The sequence below is a fragment of the Schistocerca serialis genome, chromosome 2 (assembly GCF_023864345.2).
Source record: "Schistocerca serialis cubense isolate TAMUIC-IGC-003099 chromosome 2, iqSchSeri2.2, whole genome shotgun sequence".
Lineage (NCBI taxonomy): Eukaryota > Metazoa > Arthropoda > Insecta > Orthoptera > Acrididae > Schistocerca > Schistocerca serialis.
In genome coordinates, this window is record NC_064639.1 from 188233429 (window position 1) to 188257432 (window position 24004).

Sequence of the window (24004 nt, forward strand, 5' to 3'; positions counted from 1 at the left end):
ATCAATGCTATTTGTAGGGTAGGCGTCCTGAAGCTCTTAAAGAAAGTAAGGTTCTGCAATGGTTCAGGACTGGAGTCTCCTGCGGAGAGAGTGTGGTTAAAAACCCTGGCCAACCACACAGACATATTTCCTCCATGGTTGCCATAATGATGAATGCTGATGTGATTCCTGTGGTAAGGACACTCCACAATTTCTACCCCAAGTTTATCCATTCCAAGCTTGTGGTCAGGCTCTAACACATTCGTTGTCGTGACGTTTACTGCGAATCATTCTTTCCTTCTAATCTGTGTTCCACTCCTGGAAATTTATTTCGTGGTGAACAGCAAATGACATAGCGAAACTCTCTTCGCGGATTAGAGCGTGAGAAAAGTTCTTGTTTTCCTCTCGGTTCGGCCCTCGTGAACTGCGTTTTCTACGTCTGGCCCAGAACCTCTTCATCCTTCTCTTCTGCCCTTCTTTCGAGATCTTCCGTATCATTTTGCCCGGTACATTGGAGACTCTCTGTTGTTTTCCTGCCCTTCTCTGTCATCGATATCTGGTGCATTGCAAAATATATGTGCATTGGCTTCTCAGATCTTCAACTTCATTCTCAGTTCTGAATAATCGTTCCTGAGTTTTAGAACCCAATTGCTACTAGGCTCTCCGCTTTTCATACCCACTTTTTTCCATACTCTTTTGGTCATTCTGTCCACATTCATCCTCATGACATATCCTGAGAATCTTGACCTTTCCCGTCTGTTTTTCCATATACGTGTTGCAGGGGCACCCATGGTCTAGGCCTGCACCCCAAATCTGGTAGAATAGAAGCACCAGAACTACAGGTACTGCCATATATGGCGGGCTGTGAACGCTCCTAGTCTTGGCACTAATGCACGCTCCGTGTGGTATGTCCCCGTCAGCGGGAAACAATCGTTCTTGTCTCCACCAAATACACCTCACAGAGTCTCCGCTTTGCGGGGTGGAAATCACCAGCAGTAGATGTCTGGTAGTTGGTCCAGCGAATTCTGGCTTTCCTCAAACGTTCCGCTCTTGCACGATTTGCACCACACATGACACCTTTGTTCCAGGATTACGTGTAATACCTTCTGACGAATATTCACTGTGCGAATTGGTTCGTGCCCTTGCAGTACGGTATTATTTTACAACTGGTAAGAAATGTATTCTCTGTTTTTGGACTTACGCGGACGCAAGGCATTACACAGGAAGTACTTTTCCAACTTCCTCTGGAGTGCTTCCTACGACCAGCCACCTATCTGGAATGTCCCTGCAAAAAGCAGTTGTTCTTGTCTGATGCACCATTTTGCGATGTTTGATACTATGATCTTCTTTTATTTTCGAGAAGACGGTCATGGATTTCTCACTGAAAAAAAAGCAACATGATACTAAAAAAGACAAAACAAATCTCCTCTGTTACAGACATTAACAAACAAAAAAAACGCAACATGATCAGTAGAAGAAAAAATACCTTTTTCTCTCTTACAGATATATGACAACCTCTCGCCCCTTTGCTTGCCACCTTTGTTATGTTTAGGTAGAGCTATTGGGAGAGGCGTAGTGAGCAGTACATGTCTGAAGTGGTGTGTATGTTACTTTGTCTTTTATTGTCAAAGTGGCGGTCGCAAATAGATCCTTCCTCCGTGTAGGTCCCTTTATAATCAGGAAACGCAGGAGGACTAGCTGCCATTCGTAATGAAAAAAACTGTGAGAATAAGAAAGTATAGAGCTTTAACTAGTAATCAAAACGTACTGGGTTCCAGGTGCGAAACTCGCCACTGCTTAAATTTTGAATAAAAGTCATGGGCAATGGCAGCCAAAGACTTCTGGTGTAAGAAGTCACCCTCGTTCTGCCAACATCATTGTCAATGAGGGCGGAGTAGAGAAAAGAGATCCAGGGCACTCTCTCGGCCCATGGTGTAGGAAACTGCCCCTAAAAGGTGGAAGAATCAGCAATGATCAGCGGCATGAAGATGTAGAAGGCAATGGAAACCACTGCAAATAAAGACACATGATGTTTATCGATAGTACATGAGAGCTGTAATCGACCAAGTGTCATCATGATATCTCCATAGGCAAAAGATCCCGAAACAGTCCCCCATCCAGATCTCCAGGAGAGGACTGCCAAGGTGGAATGTGCCCATGAGAAAAAGATTGAATGATCGGTGAAAGGTTCTAAAAGTCGGGGTGTGGAATGTCAGAAGTCTGAACATGATAGGAAAGCCAGAAAATATGAAAAGGGAAATTCTAAGGCACAGTCTAGACACAGTTGTGTTCAATGAAGTGAAACGGAGAGAAGACAAGGATTTCTGGTCAGACGAGTATAGGGTAATATCAACTGCAGCAGAAAATGATATATCGGAAGTAGGACATATTGTGAATAGGAAGATAAGCAAAGAATGTATTACTGTGAACAGTTCAGTTATAGGGTCGTTCTCATCAGAGGTCACAGCAAATCATCACCGACGACAACGCTCAGGTACACATGGGGATGCCGTAGTCTGAAGGAGAAGAGATAGGAAATCTGTATGAGAAAATTGAACGCGTCATTCAGTACCTAAAGGGAGATGAAAATCTAATACTAATTGAGGATTGGAATGCCGTTAAAGGGGAAGGAGCAGAAGGAAACGTTACGCTAGAATATGGGTTTTGCAATTGAATGAGAGAGGAGAATGATTAATTGAGTTCTGCAATACATTTCGGCTAGGAATTGCGAATACATTCTTCAAGAATCACAAAAATATTGATATATTTAGACAGGACCGGTATATATAGGAAGATGCCAACCAGAGCATGGTCAGGGGAAGATTTCGAAATCGAATATTGGACTGTAAGTCGCAACAAGGAGCAGATAAAGATCCAGATCACAATTTAGTAATGTTGAAGAGTAGGCTGACGTTTAACAAACTATCCAGGAAAAATCACTGCTTAGCTCAGTAGTCTGTTCAGTTATAGAGCTAAGGACAGTTGAAGAAAGCTGAAAGAAAAAGTTACGTACAAGGAAGGTAACTGCGAAGAAGCTACGGCCAATACAGAAATAGTTCATTTGATCGACGAAAGAAGGAAGTACAAAAATATATGCAGGGTAATTCTGGGATACTCAAATACGTGTCACTAAGGGATGAAATGAATAGGAAGTGCATGGAAGCTTAGGATAAAGGTGAAGAAAGTGACAAACAAATGATTGTCAGAAGAATTCACTCAGCCAACAGAGAGGCCGAAACGATCTTCAGAGAAATTAAAAGCAAAGACGGCAACATTAAGAATGGAGTCGGAATATCACTGTTAAGCAAGTGTCTACAAGTGGGAGAATTATCGCACAGCTCATTCATCAAAGCTGCTGACAGGAATAATATACAAAATAATAGAAATGGAAAGGAGGATCTGTTAGATGACGATCGGTCTGGATGTAAGAAAGGCAAAGACACCTCAGAGGCAGTTCTGATGTTGAAGTTGAAAATGGCAGGAAGGATGAAGAAAAATCAAGACACGTTCACAGGCTCTATTGACCTGAGAAAAGCGTTAGACATTTAACATGGTACAAATTGTTTGACATTCTGAGAAAAAGGCGGGTGAACTATTGGAAAAGACGAGTAATATACAGTATGTACAAAAACTACGAGGGAACAATAAGACTGAAAGACCAAGGAAGAAGTACACGGATTACTGTAAAATGGGTGTAAGACAGGATGTAGTCTTTCGCCACTACTTTTCAGTCTGTACAACGAAGAAGCAACGACGGAAATAAATGGTAGGTTCAAGAGCGAGAATTATAACGCAAGGTGAAGGGATAATATTGATAAGATTCGCTGATGCCATACTGCCTTCAGTGAAAGTGAAAAAGTATTCTAGGATGTGTTACAAGGAATCAATAGTACTAGAGCGAGCTGTAGAGGGCAAAAACTGTAGAGGAAGACAGAGACTGGCATACACCTAGAAAATAACTCTGGTCGTAGGTTGCAGGTGCTACTCTGAGATGGAAAGTTTCGTACATGAGAACTCTGATGACGTTTGGAGCACAACATTGTGTGCTAGTTAAACATGGACTGTGGAAAAATCAGAACAAAAGAGGATCGAAGCATTTGAGATGTGGTGCAATAGAAAAACGTGGAAAATTAAATCACTAATAAGTTACGGAATGAAGAGGTTCTCAAGAAAATTGGAGAGGAGAGAAACAGTGACAGGTAGAAGGGACAGAATCGGAGATAAAAGGACTATATGGAAATCACTGAGAAGAAGGAGCGACAGGATGGTAAAGCATGCGTCAAGACTTTAGGGAATGACTTCCATGGTACTATAGGGAGCTGTAGAGGGAAGAAACTGTAGAGGAAGACAGAGAATGGCATACACCTAGAAAATAACTGTGGACGTAGGTTGCAAATGCTAGTCTGATATGGGAAGGTTGGCAGAAGGGAAGGATTCATGGGGGGCCCCGTCACAGCAGTCTGATGACGTGCCATTGAGTAGCTCTTGTTTTCTTTCTATTATGGGAATCAACCGTTACCAGACATGGATTCCTATGTAAAACGAGACCTCCTTAGTCCCCTCTACAAGCTCTTGAAGTGTGTAAGATGACCTGCGAAACACCCTTAGGTAGCATTACTTATAGTGTTACACTCAGGTATTTTTTGTGTAGTTCCAGCTCATTCTTCCCTCTCACAACTTAGACCCGAAGCTAAATTCCTAGTCGATCTATATTATTCACAATTAATAATAAATAGAAATCTAGATGGCTTAATGAAAAGGAGATCGTAGTTACATGACGCATACCTTAAGTTATACGGCTGGCCTCTGTAGCCGAGCGGTTCTAGGCGCTTCAGTCTGGAACCGCGCAACCGTTACGGTCGCAGGTTCGAATGCTGCCTCGGGCATGGATGTGTGTGATGTCCTTAGGTTCGTTAGGTTTAATTAGTTTTAAGTTCTAGGGGACTGATGACCTCAGATGTTAAGTCCCATAGTGCTCAGAGCCATTTGAACCATTTTTGAACCATTTTAAGTTTTAGGAATCGTGAGCGATGTTGTATAGATGGATTCTCATTCTTGAGAAAATAACGTGTCGATGCTCTTATGCAAGGTACCCTATGAGAGGGATAAGATAATAATAAAGATACTAGACTCGTACTAAGGAGGACCGAAGTTCAAATGACCCTCTTCCCGTCAAGATATCGCTTTCTGCGGATCCCTGACACTCAAGGAAAATGCTGTGAGGCTGATTGTCAATAGTACTCGTCCAGTTCCCTTCCTCATAGCTATGTTAGTAGTGTCCCCGTCGTCGACAGGATTAAAACTCAGTTTTCATTTTCTCTCATACTATGTTTGACTGGACAGAATAAACATCTTTCCCAGAAAACTTTATGGGGAGAGAACATATCTGGATATGTCCGCTACAGATAACTGTTTCCTGATTTCACGCGGTTATATATTCTACCTAAGCACAGGCGAGGTATAGTATCTGATCAAAAGCATTCGGACAGCCTTACGTAACACAGGAATGACCAACAGATATAACTGTAAAAGAAGGCAGGCAGTATAGTTATGTGAAGAGAAAAGCAGTAACAGCAGAATGAGTGAGTCAGGAGAGGTCAGTCACTCGAAATTTGGACCAGGCATCAGACGTCACCTGCGTAACGAATCCTTCAGTAACATTTACGCCCAAATAAAGCGCTCAAATCACTAATTTTGGCGTGATGTTGAAGAGCAAACGCGAAGGAACAGCCACACGTAAACTGACTCCAGGCAGGACTCCGAGCATTGCAAAAGTGCCTGAGGTCGAGGCAAGGATTCACTCGTGAGTTCAGAAGCGCTACCAGCAGTTCAGCAAGTGCAGTGACTGCTAGTAGGAAATTTAAACGGATGGGGTGCAATGGCCGAGCAGCACCTCATAACTCACACATTTGAGGTGCAATATAGAGCGACTCTGCTGGATAGTTGATGACAGGAAAAAACTGGTGGAACGATGAATCATGCTGCACTATGTGACTGTATTGTAACTTCCCCTTAGAAAAATTATAAGTGACTGTGCTGGTAAATTTCTACGTTATTTGATTTTCAGCTGAGCAAAACTGGACGTCGATAGACAGATGTCTCATTACTTATACTGATCATCACTAAACTGACACACAATATTTTAGTGCAACGCAATCTGACTTTCAATAATACCTACAAAAGAATGGCTCTGACTAACAATGACCTTTACCTTTCATGAATCACTTATCAAAAAATCTTCGCTACTCGAACTACTACAATACAAGCAGCACCAATACTGCCAGCTAAATAAAAGATTCTAACTAATGAAGGCACTAACTACTGATAGGCATAGTCAGCAAATGAATGATATTGATAGAGAACAAGCAAAGTATTACCTTATTAGTGTTCAGAAGACATTATATATATATATATAAGTTCATGACATCCAGTCTTACAAATTTCCTTTTCTGACGGACGCCCGTCCAGATCGTCCGCTCTCAAAACTCTGGCATCTGCCATCCACCAATGCTGGCGGCTCACTTCCAACTGCAAACCGCTACGTGCTGTTCACATCCAACAGCCCAGCAGTATACGTTACACTAGTGATATTAGCTTCGATAAGTAAAGTTATCAGATAGTAGTATTCGCAGATACTGTTGACCAAAGTTACGAAGATTTCTAAGTGTGCTGTTTGCAACTCAAATGACGAACTCTTACAAAGCACCGTGTCTCTTGTAGAAGAACTTCATCTTTGTTTTTAATTATACTTCTAGTCATTTTAACTGTGTCGTACCTCTTGGTCTGTTCATTCAATTCTGTAACAAACTGGATGTGCCCTTTTGACAACGATTGAGTACTTCTGTATACTTGTTCAAATTCTACTTAGTACTGTGCTTAAATTGTTCGATATAGCTAGGTTCGTAGACCTTGTTCCAGTTCTTCAGTGCTTCAGCATGTTTCTCAAAAAGAAATCGTTTTGCGCCAACAGTATGCCCTGAAGACTACGAATCTGTCATCTGCAATGTGGTATCCTGTATTTTTTCCTACTTAATTTCTGAGCAAACTTCTGCATCCAGTTTCTGCAATATTTTAAATAAGTTGTGTCGTTTAGTGGCTGGTAAGTCTACCTGCAACCGTGGTCTCGGGGTAGCGTCCTTGATCAAAATGTCCTAGGTTTAGGGATCAAAACCAGCACCTCTCGAATTTTGATTAATAATCAGCATTGGCGCCCAAAGACTTCCAGCATAAGAAGTCACCCTCATTCTGCTGAAGACCTTTTCAACGAGGGCGGTGGAGCCGACAGAGGTGCAGGGCATTCTCTTGACTTTGGAATGGGAAACTGCCCATAAAGGCGGAAGAATCAGCAATGATCAACAGCACAGGGATGCAGAAGGCAACGGAAATCACTGCATTAAATACACGTAATGTGTATCTACAGGATATGTGGGGTGCAATTGAAAAAAGAGTCACGATGATCTCTCCACTGGCAAAAGATTGCGGAATAGTCCCGCATTCTGATCCGCAGGAGGGGTGTGCCAAGGAGGAGGTGACCATGGGGAAAACATTGAGTAATAAACGAAACGATAATGTACCACGAGTCGAACTGTGTAATGTCAGAAGCTTGAATGTGGCATGGAAGCTAAAAAAATCTGAAAAGTGAAATCCAAAGGCTCGATATAAATATAATAGGGATCAATGAAGTGAAAAGGAAAGAAGACTAGGATTTCTGGTCAGATGAGTATAGGCTAAGATCAACTGCTGCAGGAATTGGTATAACAGGAATAGGATTCGTTATGAATAAGAAGCTAGGGCAGAGAGAGTGTTACGGTGCACAGTCCACTAATAAGGTTGTTATTATCAGAATCGGCGGCAAACCTATGCCAGCGTTGATAGATTAGGTAGACATACCGAAGTCGCAAGCTGAAGATGAAGAGTAGAGAAACTATTGAGCATATTAAAAGGGGAATGCACTAAGTAAAGGGAGATGAAAATCGAACAGTCATGGGGGACTGGAATGCAGTTGTAGGGCAAGGGGCACAGGAGAATATGGGCTTGAATCAAGGAACGAGAGAGGAGAAAGGCTTATTGAGTTCTGTAATACGTTTCAACTGGTAATAGCGAACACTCTGTTCACGAATCACAAGAGGAGGAAGTTTACTTGGAAACGGCCAGGTGTAACAGAAAGATTTCAGTTAGATTATATCATGATTAGACAGAGATCCTGATATCAGATGTTGGACTGTAAGGCATACCAGGAGCAGACATAAACTCAGATCAAAATTTAGAAGTGATGAAGAGTAGCCTGGAGTTTAAGAGATTAGTCAGTAGGAACCAATACGCAAAGAAGTGGGATACGGAAAGTAAGGGCTTACGAGATGCGCTTGAAGTTTTCTAAGGCTATATCTACAGCAATAAAAAACAGCTATGTAGGCAGCACACTTGAAGAGGAATGGACGTCTCTAAAAACGGAAATCATAAAAGTTGGAAAGAAAAACCTAGGTAGAATGAAGGTGACTTCGAAGAAATCATGGGTAACAGAAGAAAGACTTCGGTTGAGCGATGAAAGAAGGAAGTACAAAAATATTCATGGAAATTCAGGAACACAGAAATACAATTCCCTGAGGAATGAAATGAATAGACCGTGCAGGGAAGCTAAGACGAAATGACAGGAGGAGAAATGTAGAGAAATCGAAAAAGAAATTATTGTTGGAAGTACTGACGGGTAATGTACAATGTGTACAAGAGCCAAGAGCGCATAATATAAGTGGACGAGCAAGAAAGAGTTCTCGAAATAAAATGGTTGTAAGACCGGGATGTCGTTCGCCCCTACTGTCCAATCTGAACATCAAAGAAGCAATGATGGAAATAAAGGAAAGTTTCAGGAGCGGGATTAAAATCCAGAGTGGGAGGTTACCAATGGTATGATTCGCTGATGACATTGGTATCCCGAGTGAAAATAAGGAAGAATTAAATAATTAGCTAAATGAAACGAACTGTCTGACGAGTACAGAATGAGGATTGAGAGTAAATCGGAGAAAGACGAAAGCAATGAAAAGTAGAAAATTAGACCAGCATGTATTTACCACGAAGTAGCTGAAGTTAAGGAATTCTAGTAGCTAGGCAGCAAAATAATCAGTGACGGACGGAGAAAGGGCATCCCCGACCAAAGTAAGTCTACTAATATCAAACATTTGCCTAAATTTGAGAAACAAATTTCTAAGAATGTACGTTTGGAACAAGCTAGTGAAACATGGACTGTGGGAAAACCGGAACAGCAAAGAATCGAAGCATTTGGGATGTGGTGCTACAGACTAATGTTGAAAATTAGGTGGACCGATAAGATAAGGAATGAGGAGGTTATGCGCAAAATCAGGGAAGGAATATGGGGAAAACATTATCAAGGAGAAAGGACAGGATAATAGCACATCTGTTAAGATATCAGGGAATTACTTGCATGTTGCTAGAGCAAGCTGTAGAGGGTAAACACTGTAGAGGAAGACAGAGATTGGAATACATCCAGAAAATGATTGAGGACGTAGGTTGCAAGTGCTATTGTGAGAGAAAGAGGTTGACACCGGAGATGAGTTCGTGGTGGGTTGCATCAAACCAATCAGAAGGCTGATGACTCAAAAGAAAACAAAAAAAAAAAAATCCTGCATGCACAGAACCTCGAGAGTTGCCCATCTCCGCGCGGGATTAGCCGAGCGGTCTCAGGCGCTGCAGTCATGGACTGTGCGGCTGGTCCCGGGGGAGGTTTGAGTCCTCCCTAGGGCATGGGTGTGTGTGTTTGTCCTTAGGATAATTTAGGTTAAGTAGTGTGTAAGCTTAGGGACTGATGACCTTAGCAGATAAGATTTGAGACACATTTGAACATTTTGAACAAATTGCCCACCCAGTCCGGAATTAACCATCCAAGGGGGCTTCACATCATACCAAACACATGTGTCACTGGTATCGAAGGTCAACAAAACATCATACTTACCAGTGTCGGGGGCTGCCAAATTGCGAGGCAACCACTTCTCGCCGAAGGGCAGTTTTCATAGTTTGCTGCTAGGCGGCATTGGCAGCGCAACAAGAGGTCCTGGGTCGCGAAGACCTACTTCTTTCCACAATAAACGTGAACGAGAATAGATCTAAGATATCCTCTCTTCCAGATAGTACTTAGACCAATTCACGACCATCCGATGACAGTTAAAATATCCAGCCCACGCCGACACCGCCATGTCCACCACTGATTCGGACAACGCCCTCAGTCACCATAACGCCACTCACATATTTGTATTTTGGTTGTGGATGTCGCAAAACTTTGCTTGAATTATTCTTCTAGTACATTGGCTGTTGACTGTTCCATGTCTAGACGGAAGAACTTAGATATTTTGTGGAACTTTAACTCCATGAACTGGTGGATGAACTGAACTGTTAGTTGAACGTTGCTTCAAGACAGTCCCAACGAGACCCAGCATTTTCATTTTATGTTACCAACTTGTTTGTTTCTTAGCTACAGCCTTCAGACACTGACTTTCAGCTTGTCAATTTTGTAGTATTATTCGTTGAAATAGACAAACAGTGCTTCTTGGTTATGCCAAAAAACATTTTGAAGAATCTTTGACATTGTTTGTGACGCCTATGGCTGATCGTCAGCTATGATCATATGCCATGCAAGGGTAATGGCGTAACCTGTCGCAATCCAGTGGAGCTATAGGTGGCTGCAGGGAAGCCAATGGTCATTTTTGTGCACAAAACCTTTTAGCACCCTGCTCATCTCGCCTGCCAATCCTTCTTGTGAGCTGAGGCATGCGAGTATGTGTTCCAACACTGAAGCAAGTTGCGGTCAGCACCTGGCCTGATTACAAAGATTCCAAGTAAAACTCAGATGCTCATAGAAGAATCGGACGAACGTGCAAAATTCCGTTAACGTTTGACAGTTCAATATTTCACGGAATGACAAAGGCAGAGAGGTAAAAATTGACACACATGTTGGAATTGAGAAACCAATAATCTACCAACAACTGACTTTTAGCAAAAGATAATGTTCTTGACAACAAATTCCCAACATGTCGGCCGTCATTGATCGCTAATACTCGTACACGAGGGACAACGTTGTGTATAGCAGGATACACCACATTAGAACATGTGGTGGAAAATTGGCATCAAATATTGTACTTCAGCATCCATAATAAAACGGTTGATTTGTGACTTATGTAACCCCACAACCAATAATCACACGGACTGAGATGTGTGGATCTGGGAGCCCAAGCACAACGGAAGTGGCGACTCAGCGCGCCATCCGCACTAAACGATGTGCGCAAGAGATCTTTCACAAGTGTAGCAATAAAGGGAGGAGCGCCACTCCGCAAAAAAGTTCTATCGTTCAGCAGATGTTTATCAGCCAGGCTAGGGATGATGCGATTCTGTAGCATATCAGCTTGCCTTTCACCTCTCACGACTATGCTGCGTCACTAACTTTTTTCTGCCCAGTGTCCTATGTTGTCCGGAGTTTTCAGTCGTTGTTGCTTTCAATGAAACCCCAAGTTTTAATTCATTACCTACATTATTCCGTGAGCTTGTGCGTTATCGAGTGCAAACTTATCTTTGAGTCACCGTGTACAATACACTCTGGCCATTAAAACTGCAAGAGTAGGAAAAGAGCAAATTACGAAAATTTACTTATATAGATACAGTTTAGTAGGAAAACAGACACACAAATGGGAAATTCAAATTGTAGATCATTTAGAGAAGTACAGAGCGAAAAATTTTGTGGATTGAGTGCAACCTCTGGTAGTAACAATTGCTCATTCCAGCTAGGCATCGAATCGAACAGAACTTGAATGACAGACAAGGATTCGTCATTCTATGCTGCTTCAGCTACAAGGACAGAAAAAAAATCACAACACTGAAAAATAATTAACGCAGGGTATTGAAATTTGGGGAATGCATTTGTCTGAGTAACATATTTAAGTGGTTAACATTGAAGTATCAGTGGGTAATGTAAGCGTGAGATAATTCATTGCAAAAGGGAAATACTGGTACATTAATAACAGGTGTAACCGCCAGCATATTGAATGCAAGCATAGAATCGCCCATGGTTTGTGTTGTACAGGAGCGGATGTCAGTTTCTGGAATGAAGTTCCACGTCTGTTGCACTTGGTCGGTCAATGCAGGGACAGTTAATGCTATTGTCGTTCGATGATGTCCCATATGCGATCGATTGGAGACAGATCTGACGATCCAGCAGGCTAACGCAATATGTCCATGGAGGAGACGATATTGGGTTAAAACAGCAATATATGGATAAGCGTTATCCGGTTGGAAAACATCCGCTGGAATGCCGTTCATGAATAGCAGCACAACAGCTCGAATCACTTCTGTGACCTACGAATTTGCAGTGAGGATGTGTGGGATAGCCACGACAGAGCTCGTGGTGTCATATGAAACGACACTCCACCCCAGACCATAACTCCAGGTGTAGGTCTAGTGCGTGTAATGCACAGATAGGCAGCTTGCAAGCCCTCAGCTGTCCGCCTACTAGCCAACACATGGCCATCACTCGCACTTCACCCTGCCCGCCAACGAGTTCTCGCTTGACACGTCAGAAATCGCACATGGCGCTATTCTGAGGTATATGGAAGGCATTCTACAGGACGCTTGGCTCGCAGCTGTCCTTGAAGTAATCGCTTTATAGCAGTTCGTGGTGTCACAGTGGTGCCAACTGCTACTCAGATTTCTGCTGCAGATGTAGTACGAAGCGCCAGAGACATACGCCAAACACGATGGTCTTCCGTCTCGGTAGTGCCAACCTAGCGAGCGTAACCTGGTCATCTTGCGACTGTATAGTGTTGTGACCACCGCTGCCAGCAATCATGTACAGTAGCTACTTTACTGCCAAGTCTTACTGTAGTATCGCAGAAGGATCATTCAGCTTCTTGTAGCCCTGTTTCACGATCTGTTTATACTCTGTAAGGTGTTAATATTGGCGTCTTTGTTGCCTTACAGACATTCTTGACGAACATCAGCGCACCACGTCCAATCTCAAACGTAACGAAGGCTCACGACCACTACATCTTGCAATTGAAGCAAACCTGATTTGCGTAGTTGTAGTGGAGCTACTGGACCCACTAGTATGGAACTGAATGGACAGCATTTGTCAGATGCAGAAGCATGCATGTCGCAAAAATCATTCTTGGTATTACGATTTCTTTGTGTCAGTATATATGTCAGAGTTTATCAATTGTATTTACTGGCCATCTCAGCAACCCGTGACCAGATGTTTCCAGTAGGTGAGACATCTGGGAAATGCGCTGGTCAGAGAAGCAGTCGAACACCACCAGACATGACAGCAACATTCAGTGTTGTCTTGTGTTGTTTTAGAAATTGCGTCATGGACTCCTCAGAGGCAGAGAAATCGCACTAGCCTTAACACGTTAGTAATGTCATGCTTGCTGTCTAAATTACAAGCCACATAAACCACAAGTTATCCAGTTCTCTGCCCAAAGATTCTCCATACAATTATGCCATGTGTTTGGCACTGTATGACGATTTCGAATGCAATCTGGCAGCATTCGTTCTCCTTGGTGTCTCAGTATACAGATATGTCTAACTTGATGTTTTCACCGGCCGGAGTGGCCGTGCGGTTCTAGGCGCTACAGTCTGGAGCCGAGCGACCGATACGGTCGCCGGTTCGAATCCTGCCTCGGACTTGGACGTGTGTGATGTCCTTAGGTTAGTTGGATTTAATTAGTTCTAAGTTCTAGGTGACTGATTACCTCAGAAGTTAAGTCGCATAGTGCTCAGAGCCATTTTTTTATGCTTTCGTCACAACTGAAATTCGCCATAAGCACGACGTGGAGTCACCCCTCTGTCCGGTAATGATGTTGAGTGCCCACTGTCGGCGCACCTCTCGCTGCTGCCACCTCATGGGAAGCCTCAACAATGGTCGTCCTGCTGCCAGGCACTAGTGCTCTCAGTCTAAACACTTGCCTTGCTGTTTACGAGCCCATTTACCGACTGAGACTGCGAGACGTGGCTGCGCTATCTTACACAGTCGACCAAGCGATGTGCTTGAACTCTCCAGAGCTAGTTATGAGAAGATGCAGCCGTTGATCCCACGTAATGCGTTCAGCCTCTCTCTCTTGAACTCATAGATTCCATATCTTCACGTCAGTCGTACCGAACACTGAGAGCAGGAACATCGCGGAACGATAAACTGCAGTTTTGAAATGCCATGATACCACCACTGTCGAATTCCAAAACATGCTGGTAGACTTTTCTCCTTCCTACGAGACGTATGACATCATCTTCATATGACAAATCAATCTTCAAATACGGTATCTGGTCCATATATGTAGAATGTATGCGTTGTTACTCCCACCTACTTTGTGAGTGTGTGCTGAAACGCTTATCATCTGCTTATTAAGTTAGACTGTTCATTCCATTTAACACTACCTGTAGTTCTTTTTCACTTTCTCTTAAGACTGTAATGTCAGAAGTGAATCTTATCATTCATATCCTTTTACCTAGAATTTTAATCGCGCTCTTAAAGCTTTGATTTTCCGTCATTGGTTCTTCATCGTACAGATCGAAGAATAGGGGCGAAAGGTTACATCCTTGTCTTACACTCTATTTAAATTGTGCGCTTCTTTCTTGTTCTTCCAGTCTTATTGTTCCCTCATAATTTTTGTACATACTCTATAGTACTCGTCTTTCCCTACAGCTCACCCGCATTTTTCTCAGAATTACGAACATGTTTTTTCATTTTACATCGTGGACGCTAAAGTCAAACAGATCGTCATCTAACAGATCCTCATTTTCTTTTCCATTATTTTACGTATTTATTATTTCATTCGGTCAGCAGCTTGGATGCATGAGCTGTCTACCTGCTTGTGCGATAGTTGTCCCACTTGTAGGCTCTTGCTTAAGAGTGATATCCGACTGCAATCATAATGTTACCGTCTTTGCTTTTAATTTCGCTCAACATCGCTTTGGCTTCTTTCTTTGCTGAGTCATTTATTTTGCTGAATCATTTATTTTTCGATTTCTTCACATTTATCCTTAGGTTCCATGCACTTCCTATTAATTTCACCCTAAGTGACATGTATTTCAGTATCCCCGAATTTCCGTGAATATTTTTGTACTTCCCTCTTTCGTCGACCAACTGAACTATTTCTTGTGTTAGCCATGGCTTCCTCGCAGAGACCTTCCTTGTACCTATTTTTCTCTTTCCAGCTTCTGTGAATTCCTTCTATAACTGTTCTTTCCTCTAAAATTGAATTGACTACTGAGCTATGCACTGATTCTTCATCGCTAGACTCTTAAATGTCAGGCAACTCTTTATCATTACCAAATTGTGATGTAGATCTGTATCTGCTCCTTGGTACGCCTTACAGTCCAATATTTGGTTTCGAAATCTTTGCCTGATCTTGCTCTAACTGGAGTCTTCCTATATCTCACGGTTTATCCAAGTGCAAATCGTCCTCTTGTGGTTCGTAAAGAAAGTAATTATTTGCTGTTGCTAGCCGAAATTTATTGCAAAACCACCAATCCCATATTCTCCCGTAAAGTTTTCTTCTGCTCCTTCCCCTTCAACCGCATTCCAATCCTCAATTACTATTAGATTTTCGTGTCCCTTTACGTACTGAATTACCAGTTCAAAATTCTCATACAATTTTTCTATCTCTTCTAGACTTTCTAGCTTAACTAACATGTTGAGACTTCTGACATTCCACACCCCGACTCTTAGAACGTCAATCTTTCATTGGTCATTCAATATTTTCTCACGGTCATCTTCCCTCGGCAGTCCTCTTCCGCAGATCTGGATGGGGGACTGTCCGAAATCTTTTGCTTACAGAGAGATCATCACGACACTTGTTCAGTACTGGTCCCACGTACTAGGGATACACATTACGTGTCCTTAGCGCAGTGGTTTCCATTGGATTCTGCATCCTCATACCGGCGATCACTGCTGATTCTTCCGTCTTTTAGGAGCAGTCTCCTACACCATGGGGCGAGAGAGTGCCGTGGATCTCCGTCCGCACCTCCATCCTCTTTAACAATGAAGTTGGCAGAACAAGGATGATTTCTTATGCCAGATTTATTCGGCTGCCATTGCTGATGATTTTTAATCAATTTTTTTAAGTAGTGGAGAGGTTGGAATCTGGAATCCAAGACTTTTTCATTGCTAGTCAAAAACTCTATACTTTTTTCTTCCCACAGAGTCTTTTATTACAGATGGCAGCGAGGCATCCTTTTTTTCCTGATTATAAAGGAAACTACAAGAGAAGAAGGATCTGTTTGTCACCACCACTTTGACCCTAAAAGAAAAAGTAACAATAACGCCACTTCAGACATGTACCCCTAACTACGCCTATCCCAATAGCTGTACCTAAACATAACAAAGGTGGAAAGGAAAGGAGCGAGAGGATATCATATGCTTGTAAGAGCGGTTTTTTATTCTAATGATCAGGTTGCGTTTTAGTGGTTTGTTTATGTATGTAGCAGAGCAGAATTTTTCTTTCTTCGAGTGAACTCACTGTGTGAACCAATTCACACAGTGACTGTTCGCCTGCCGGTAATACACATAAACTTGGAACATAGGTATCATTTGTGGTGTAAGTCTGTCAAGAGTGGCATGTGTGAAGAATGCCAGAATTCGCTGGACCAGATGCCAGACATCTACTGCTGGAGATCTCCGCCCTGCAAAACGGAGAGTCGGCGAGATGAACTTTGTGGAGACAAGAACGATTGTTTACCGTTGGCGGTGACGTACCACACGGAGCGTGCAGTAGTGCCAAGACAACGGACGTCCGCAGCCCACCATATATGACGCCTCCTATAGATCGGATACTTCTGTTCTATGACATTGGAGGCGCAGTGCCTGCAACTTGTATCAGGAAAACAAAACTGAAAACTGTAAGATTTGCAGGATATGTGATCGCAGTGGTTAGCACACTGGACTCGCATTCGCGAGAACGACGGTTCAATCCCGTCTCCGGCAATCCTGATTTAGGTTTTCCGTGATTTCCCTAAATCGATTCAGGCAAATGCCGGGCTGGTTCCTTTGAAAGGTCACGGCCGATATCCTTCCCCATGCTTCCCTCACCCGAGCTTGCTCTCCGTCTCTAATAACCTCGTTGTCGACGGGACGTTAAACACTAATCTCCTCCTCCTCCAGGATATGTGATAAGGATGAATGTGGATAGTATGAAAAATGAGTGTAGGGGAAGAATGGTATGACGACCGTGAGGTAAGTAGAAGTTGGGTTGTTAAGTATTGGTCGAAATTGCGGATGAAGTTTGGAAACTAAGGAGGCAATTGCACACATATATTTTTCAACGCACCAGAGATTGATGACAGAGAAGGCCAGGAATACGACACTGGGTCACCAGTGGAGCGGACAAAATGATACTGACGATCACGAAAGAAGGGCGGAAGAGAAGGATGAAGAGGATATATGGGCAAGAGTAGAAAGCGGAATTCATGACGTGGCTACATGTGGTGCCACAAAGGCCGAAACGAAAGGAAAAGAAGAACATTCCTCATACTCTAATACGTTAAAAGAGCTTGGCTATGCCATTTTCTGTGCACCAGGAGACAAATTTCCAGGAGTAGTTGCGAAATATAGATTAGTAATTATATATCGAGGATCCGCGATAGTTTAATGCTAGTTCAGCATAAAAATATGCAAAGGAACCTCTGTTCGGCGGCTGGGATAGAAAGAATGATAGGGAGTTAACTTCACGACAACGTGTTAGGGACAGACCACAAGCTTGAAATGGGAAAAACCTGGGCAGTAACTGCGTCGTGTTTTTACCACAGGACCACATCAGCATTCATATTTATCGCAACCACGGACGACGTAACTCTATACGGTGGGCAAGGGTTTTAACCACAGTCTTCGCAGTCCTGAACACCTGCAGAACCGAGGTTGCTTTATGCGTTTCAGGATGTCTATCCTACAAATTGCATTGATGATTTACTTCAAATATAAGCTTCTACAAGGCAGCTACAGGTATATTAGTCATTTAAACGGGTGATACGGCGGTAGCGGACCATACACATACTTCATGAAGTCACATACGTAAGACAATGGTATACGTCATCCCGTCGATGTGACAGATAATCTCCCAATTTACACACTGGAGTTAGGTTGAGCTTCGAGAATCAGCAGGTCGATGAAGGAGTGTGCGGCGAAAGACGACTTGGTTGGTTGGTTGGTTTTTGTTAGGGGGACCAAACTGCAAGGTCATCGCTCCCGTCGGATTAGAGAAGGATGGGGAAAGAAGTCGGCCGTGCCCTTTGAAAGGAACCATCCCGGCATTTCCCTGAGGGGATTTAGGGAAATCACGGAAAACCTGAATCAAGATGACCAGACGCGGGATCGTACCGTCGTCCTCCCGAATGCCAGGCCAGTGTGCTAAACACTACGCCACCTCACTCGGTAAGGACGACTTATCTCTTGTTCTGTCAGGGCACAAAGAGTTTCATGTACGAATACTCTCGTCATGCCTTGTTGGTTCTTTATTTCTTTGAGGCAGACATCTAGGAACAAGCGGGTGTCGATCAAAAACTGAGCGACAGTAAGATATTCAGTTCGTCGCAGCTGTGCTCTGTGACCTTGTGATATAACCAGATACTCCACTGCCACATTTAGACTGCAGTCTCTGCTCGTCCCTTTGTTGAAGAGTCACGGAATCACGAGTACTCCACATCACGCAGTGGCGAGCCTTATAAAAGCTCTGCAGCCCATGTTCACAACAGCACTTCCATCACCATGAGGGCGACAGTGGCAGCTCTTCTCCTGTGTCTTGTGGTGAGTAGTAAGGACTGAGACTTTATCGAAATATGTGCTCCACGTATCTTTACTGGTACTTATTTCTATAATAACTTGCAAACACTGTATGCTTCAAAATGTACCTACAACTTGGTATTCTCGAGTGTAAGGGTGGAAAATCATTTCCAACATTTTCGGATCTGTAAGCGACTTCAAATTAGTTCTACACGCATAAGTGAAGAGAGTGTACGAGATTGTTAAAAATTTCTCAACTACGTGTGACTCGTTATAAGCTATACACCCATAATTTCATTCAATAATCGGCATATTTCTTCTTATTGGACAAATGTTTGAGAGGGTGACAGTTGCAATCACTGTCTCACCATTCACACGCGATTAAAGGGGATTTCCTAAATCGCACGACATCAATCCAAAAAGATTCGACAATAAATTAATACAAAGTACAGGAAAATTAAGATGTTGATTTCAACGCTCTACGTGTTCTACATCCCCTCCCCTGTCCCACCTGATTACAAGGCACAGAACATTCATACACCCATGAGTAACTGTCAGTGAAATCTGTCTTTGACACGTTGTTCAACTGGTGTGTCCCATTGATTTGAATGTCAGTTATGTCGTCAAATCGCTAAAACTTCATATGAACTTATGCATTTTATCATTCTGCGATAGCTTCGATTTCATAACACCAAATCTGATCACCCGTGATGACTTGTTCTAGAAAAGAATTGTCCACGTGTTTGATTTCAAGCTAGTCACGGCATGTGCCCGGGCATAGTTGCTTTCGTTCATGAGACAACCCGAATGGGACAAACCTTGTACAGACTTTGCTTCTCTTCAAGAAATTCTGAAGAATGCCTGAAACACTTAGAGATTTTGCTCCATTGCGATTTCTGAGGCAACAGTGATTACACCGTATGGTCGCAAGTCGACGTTATGGGAAAACCGCAACAACAAAAAATAATTAATATAGAGTAAAGAAATTTCGGGAATAGATTTAACTACGTATCATATTTAAATCATTTACATAGCAAGACGACAGGACAGTGTAAGTGCGAGATAAGGTATCGCAAATATGAAATGTTGGTACATTAATAACCGGCGTAACCGTCAGACTGTTGAATGCAAGCACGCAAAGGCGAATGCATTGTGTTGCACAAGTGCGGATGTCAGTTTTTGGGATGGCGCTTCACGCCTGTTGCACTTGGTCGGTGAATACGTGGACGGTTAATGCTGTTTGTGGACTACGATGGAGTTGTCAGCCGATGACGTCCCATACGTTCTCGACCAGAGACAGATCTGGCGATCGAGAAGGCCAAGGCACATGTGGACACTGTAGAGCATGTTGGCTTACAACAGCAGTATGTGGACGAGCATTGTCCTTTTGGTAAACGCTGTTCATCAATGGCAGCACTGCAGGTCGAATCACCAAACTGATGTGCATACCTCCAGTCAGAGTGCGTGGGATGACCTTGAGACTGCTGGTGCTGCCATGCAGAGTGGCAGTCCACACCAGACCATAATTCCAGTTGTAGGTCCAGTGTGTCTAGCACGGCAATTGATAGGCTGCAGGCCCTCGCATTACCTCCAGCTAACCAACACACAGCCATCACTGGCACTGAGGCGAAATCAACTTTCATCAGAGATCACAACAGACAGAATAGTCACACATCATAATTTCTGCGATTTATTGTCTTTGTTTCAAAACTACATTAGTGGAATCTTAATCTCCATTCAGATGGAATACCACTTAATTTCCATCTACGTATATGACGTAGTTCACAGTATGACATTCAAATACAGGTATCAGCATGCCGCAGCCAAGAGACTCCTCCTGGCCCTCCTGGACCAACTGATGGGCCACAACCAACTGGTCCACCAGGCCCACCAACCGGAGGTCCTGATCCAACAGGTCTACCTACTGGAGGTCCTGAACCAACTGGACCACCAGGCTCACCAACTGGAGGTCCTGAACCAACTGGAGAGCCCCAACCAACTGGAGGGCCACAACCAACTGGTGGGCCTGAACCAACTGGACAACCAGGGCCGCCTCCCCTGTTTTAGAGTGGTGTTTTCTATTGGTGCAAGATTAGCGCATCTGGGAACGTTAAAGGATTTCAGTTTTTACCTTTGTAGTTGACTTTAACCGAATTAATTGATGGAAGTGTTCTTATGATTCATAAAAACCAATTCTGATTGAACTAGCAATGAAAAAGCTCCATTAATGTTTTATTTACTGTGTGCTGTAAAAGCAACCAGTTCTCCAAAAATATGGTACCAATATTTAAAAATTATTACAGGAGTTACTATCGCTTCATACCTCATCAAATTCTTTACCACTTCATTTGCAGTTCCAAAAGATGCTGTACGTTGCCGAAGGAGTCCGTGTTACAGACTACGTGTACTTCATGAACTGATATGTGCAAATAACATACTTTGAGAAAACACTCTTCTCATCTATAGAGAGCCCTGTGAAAGATTACTGATACATAACTTTTGAACGAAAAGGATTTGATGCTCTTTAATACAACTTGCGGTTTAAGATGTTTTCCTTGAAGCCTATTTACTCCTCCTTCAGCTATATATTTTTTACCTCTTTTTATGTATGGGTATTAGCAAACATTAGTTTGATAGTGTGATTCTTAAATTTAATGATGCTTCTGTTATTTGATTAATAAGTTGCCTTCGACAACAGTATTTATCTGGGATCTGGACTTTATGTTTCGTAGATAACAGCATCTAGAACGAATATTAACCGCAATTCAGCATTACACCAGCGGTAGCAATGGCAGAAGGGAAGGGTACGTACCCCTTTTAGACCGTTCGTGCTGCCAGTTGCAGGGAACCTGTCGCTAATGAGAAATTAAGCTTCCTTCATGAAGATATGAATATTAATCATTATAAGTAGATGGTGTACTCAGTATTGTTTTAGAATAACGTCACCAATAAAAATAGAAGTCACTAAACTTAATCAGACCGATATGACCATTCCCTTCAGTCTGTAGCAGAATGGCAATGTGAACGCTACTACATTCAGTGTAAAAGATTAAATAGGAAAGAAAACAGACTGAGAGTCATTAAGGAAATAACTAGTGGATGCATCTTCTTTATAGCGGAAATATTCTTGACGGTTCTCTCAGCAATATGTGCTCTGAGTAATACACATCCACCCATATCAAATTGGGTAGACTGAAATATTATTGAAAGTCTAAAGAAGAAATATGTAATTGATAATTAAACTTCAGTAAAAAATTCTCAAACCATAACTTTTCTGATAATTCAAGGTTGGCCTTCCAAAAATTTCCGTACTACGTTTTCGAAATGCATATGGGAATGTACTGGTGCCCATTTATATGTAGGGGCAAGATATTAGCACTAGATAAGCTTAATGCATGTCCACATATTTAAAGGCTCAATTTTTCTCGCACAGCATACTTCAATGTAACACGAATGGGACCACGGTTAAGAACAAACAATACGTTATTATACTGCACTCTTTCAGGAGACCCAAACACTGCTATCCCAGCCATGGTAAATAAATGGAACGTATTCTATTGTGCTGCATGTCCTGTAAAGATAATGTTGTATAGAGAGATGATGAGTTTGTTGGACGCCTGTTCCCAAAAGGACTTCAAAGAAGTGGTAATTATTCTTCAGATAATACTTTTGCAAAACTAGAAAATTAAAAAATTATAAAATGTGCCAATTGATAGGCAGCAAAAATACGGCAAATTGTAGGTCATTATTGCTAGTGGTTGACAGGAAAATGTTCGTTATATAGCGAAAGAGAATATTTGGGGGAAATGATGTTTGAAATTTTAACAGAAGTTCATGAATTCTTTAAGCAGGTTCCGTGCTTTGTGTATCTTGCTCGTGAAAGTATTTATTTTTCCTCGCACCACTCCTCCTTCTCTTATTGTTTGTGAATGACGTATTACTGAATACGTGATTTCTAGAGAACAAGACACCTAATAATATTCGCTTTGGTGCATATGGCAGTAGAATGGCATACTCCATAGCGTATAATGTGCTCTGCCTACAAACCTTGAACAGTTATATTGATTATGTTTAAACGCTCCAGACACTTGGTTGACATACGATAGGTACCAACGAGCAAAGCGTGTATATGCACGTAATTACCTACCAAATATTGTCATGGGCATTATAAAGTAAATTTTCAGAGACTGGTCTGACTCTGAGTTACTAAATAAGTGTCTCCATGGGATTACACGGAATCAAATTGAGAGAGTGGGCAACGTAGTTTGGACAAGATCTCTGGTCCTCATATGCTTGAAACTTTTTTACAGAGGACGTCGTAGTTGATGTTGTCTTATACCACATTACAGCTAGGAGCGTTCTCCACATTTATACAAAAAACTGTAGTTATTTTGTTACTGATTACTTCCATGTAGGCTTGATGTACATACAAAAGCAATTTTCAGGCATGTCATAAGTGCTGTGTAATAAAGATACAATACAAAGGCAACAACAAAGGTATTATGTTAGTCTTGAGACTCGCCATCTCAAACTGTCCCACGTGCGCCAACTGTAGGAAGATGTAACACAGATGGTTGGTTATACATTTCCAGCTAATATTTTATGAGCATCCTGTTTAAATACACTTTTTTGAATATAAGTTTAATAACGTCGACTTCGGAGATGTTATGGCAACTCTGGAACAATAAGTGAAAGTAATCAATAAATCATAACATAATCTGGAAAATGTCATTACTTTATAGCACACAAATACTACACAAACCAGCATATGAACCCATAACCTGTTAATTTATACACAATCAAAATTATACAACATTTTACTTTGGGATATGTGCTCGGAGTACTTAGCCAGTAGTAAGCTACAATAATACAGCCAAATCTTGTGTATCAGATGTTTCGTACAAAATCTGATATCACACTGAAAAGTCAGGAGCTTTTATGAGGTCCAAGGAAGGAGAAAAGAGATAGCTCGGACTGTCAGGAAATAACTGATCGTGGCACATCAGTGAGAAAATGTTTTCAGACATTGAAATAGATTATTAAGTTTGGACAAGTTTAAAAAAAAATAAAAAAGTTTATCTCTGCCGCAGTGGACGAACATCTCATCACAGACGTTATCTTTCGTTACGGAGGAGAAGGAAGGGTGAGACACCAGGAAAAGCTCTGTCAAAGTACTGAGTCATAAAAATTAGATCACAACTAAATATTTTCGTTCTTATAAAATCTCCGCAGACAGTCTATGAAAAGCAAATACACGTTTGT

General features: G+C 42.2%; 2 protein-coding genes across 46 annotated transcripts in view; one reads left to right on the plus strand and one right to left on the minus strand.

Annotated features, from left to right (window-relative positions):
* Nucleotides 1-24004, minus strand: part of LOC126456897 (proline-rich protein 2-like) — a 739962-nt gene that overhangs the window by 506341 nt on the left and 209617 nt on the right. The window lies entirely within an intron of this gene.
* LOC126456902 (proline-rich protein 2-like) overlaps nucleotides 1-24004 on the plus strand; it is a 494957-nt gene that overhangs the window by 153782 nt on the left and 317171 nt on the right. For 11 of the 21 annotated variants that reach the window (XM_050092775.1, XM_050092781.1, XM_050092780.1 and 8 more), the window contains exon 2: nucleotides 18608-18766. The exons of 8 other annotated variants lie outside the window; for them this stretch is intronic. In XM_050092775.1, coding sequence (XP_049948732.1) covers nucleotides 18608-18766 — 159 coding nt within the window. Of the gene's footprint in view, nucleotides 1-131; nucleotides 174-18607; nucleotides 18767-20548; nucleotides 20643-20711; nucleotides 20967-24004 lie in introns of those variants that run through there. 2 more of the 21 variants (XM_050092794.1, XM_050092777.1) reach the window with 2 other exon arrangements.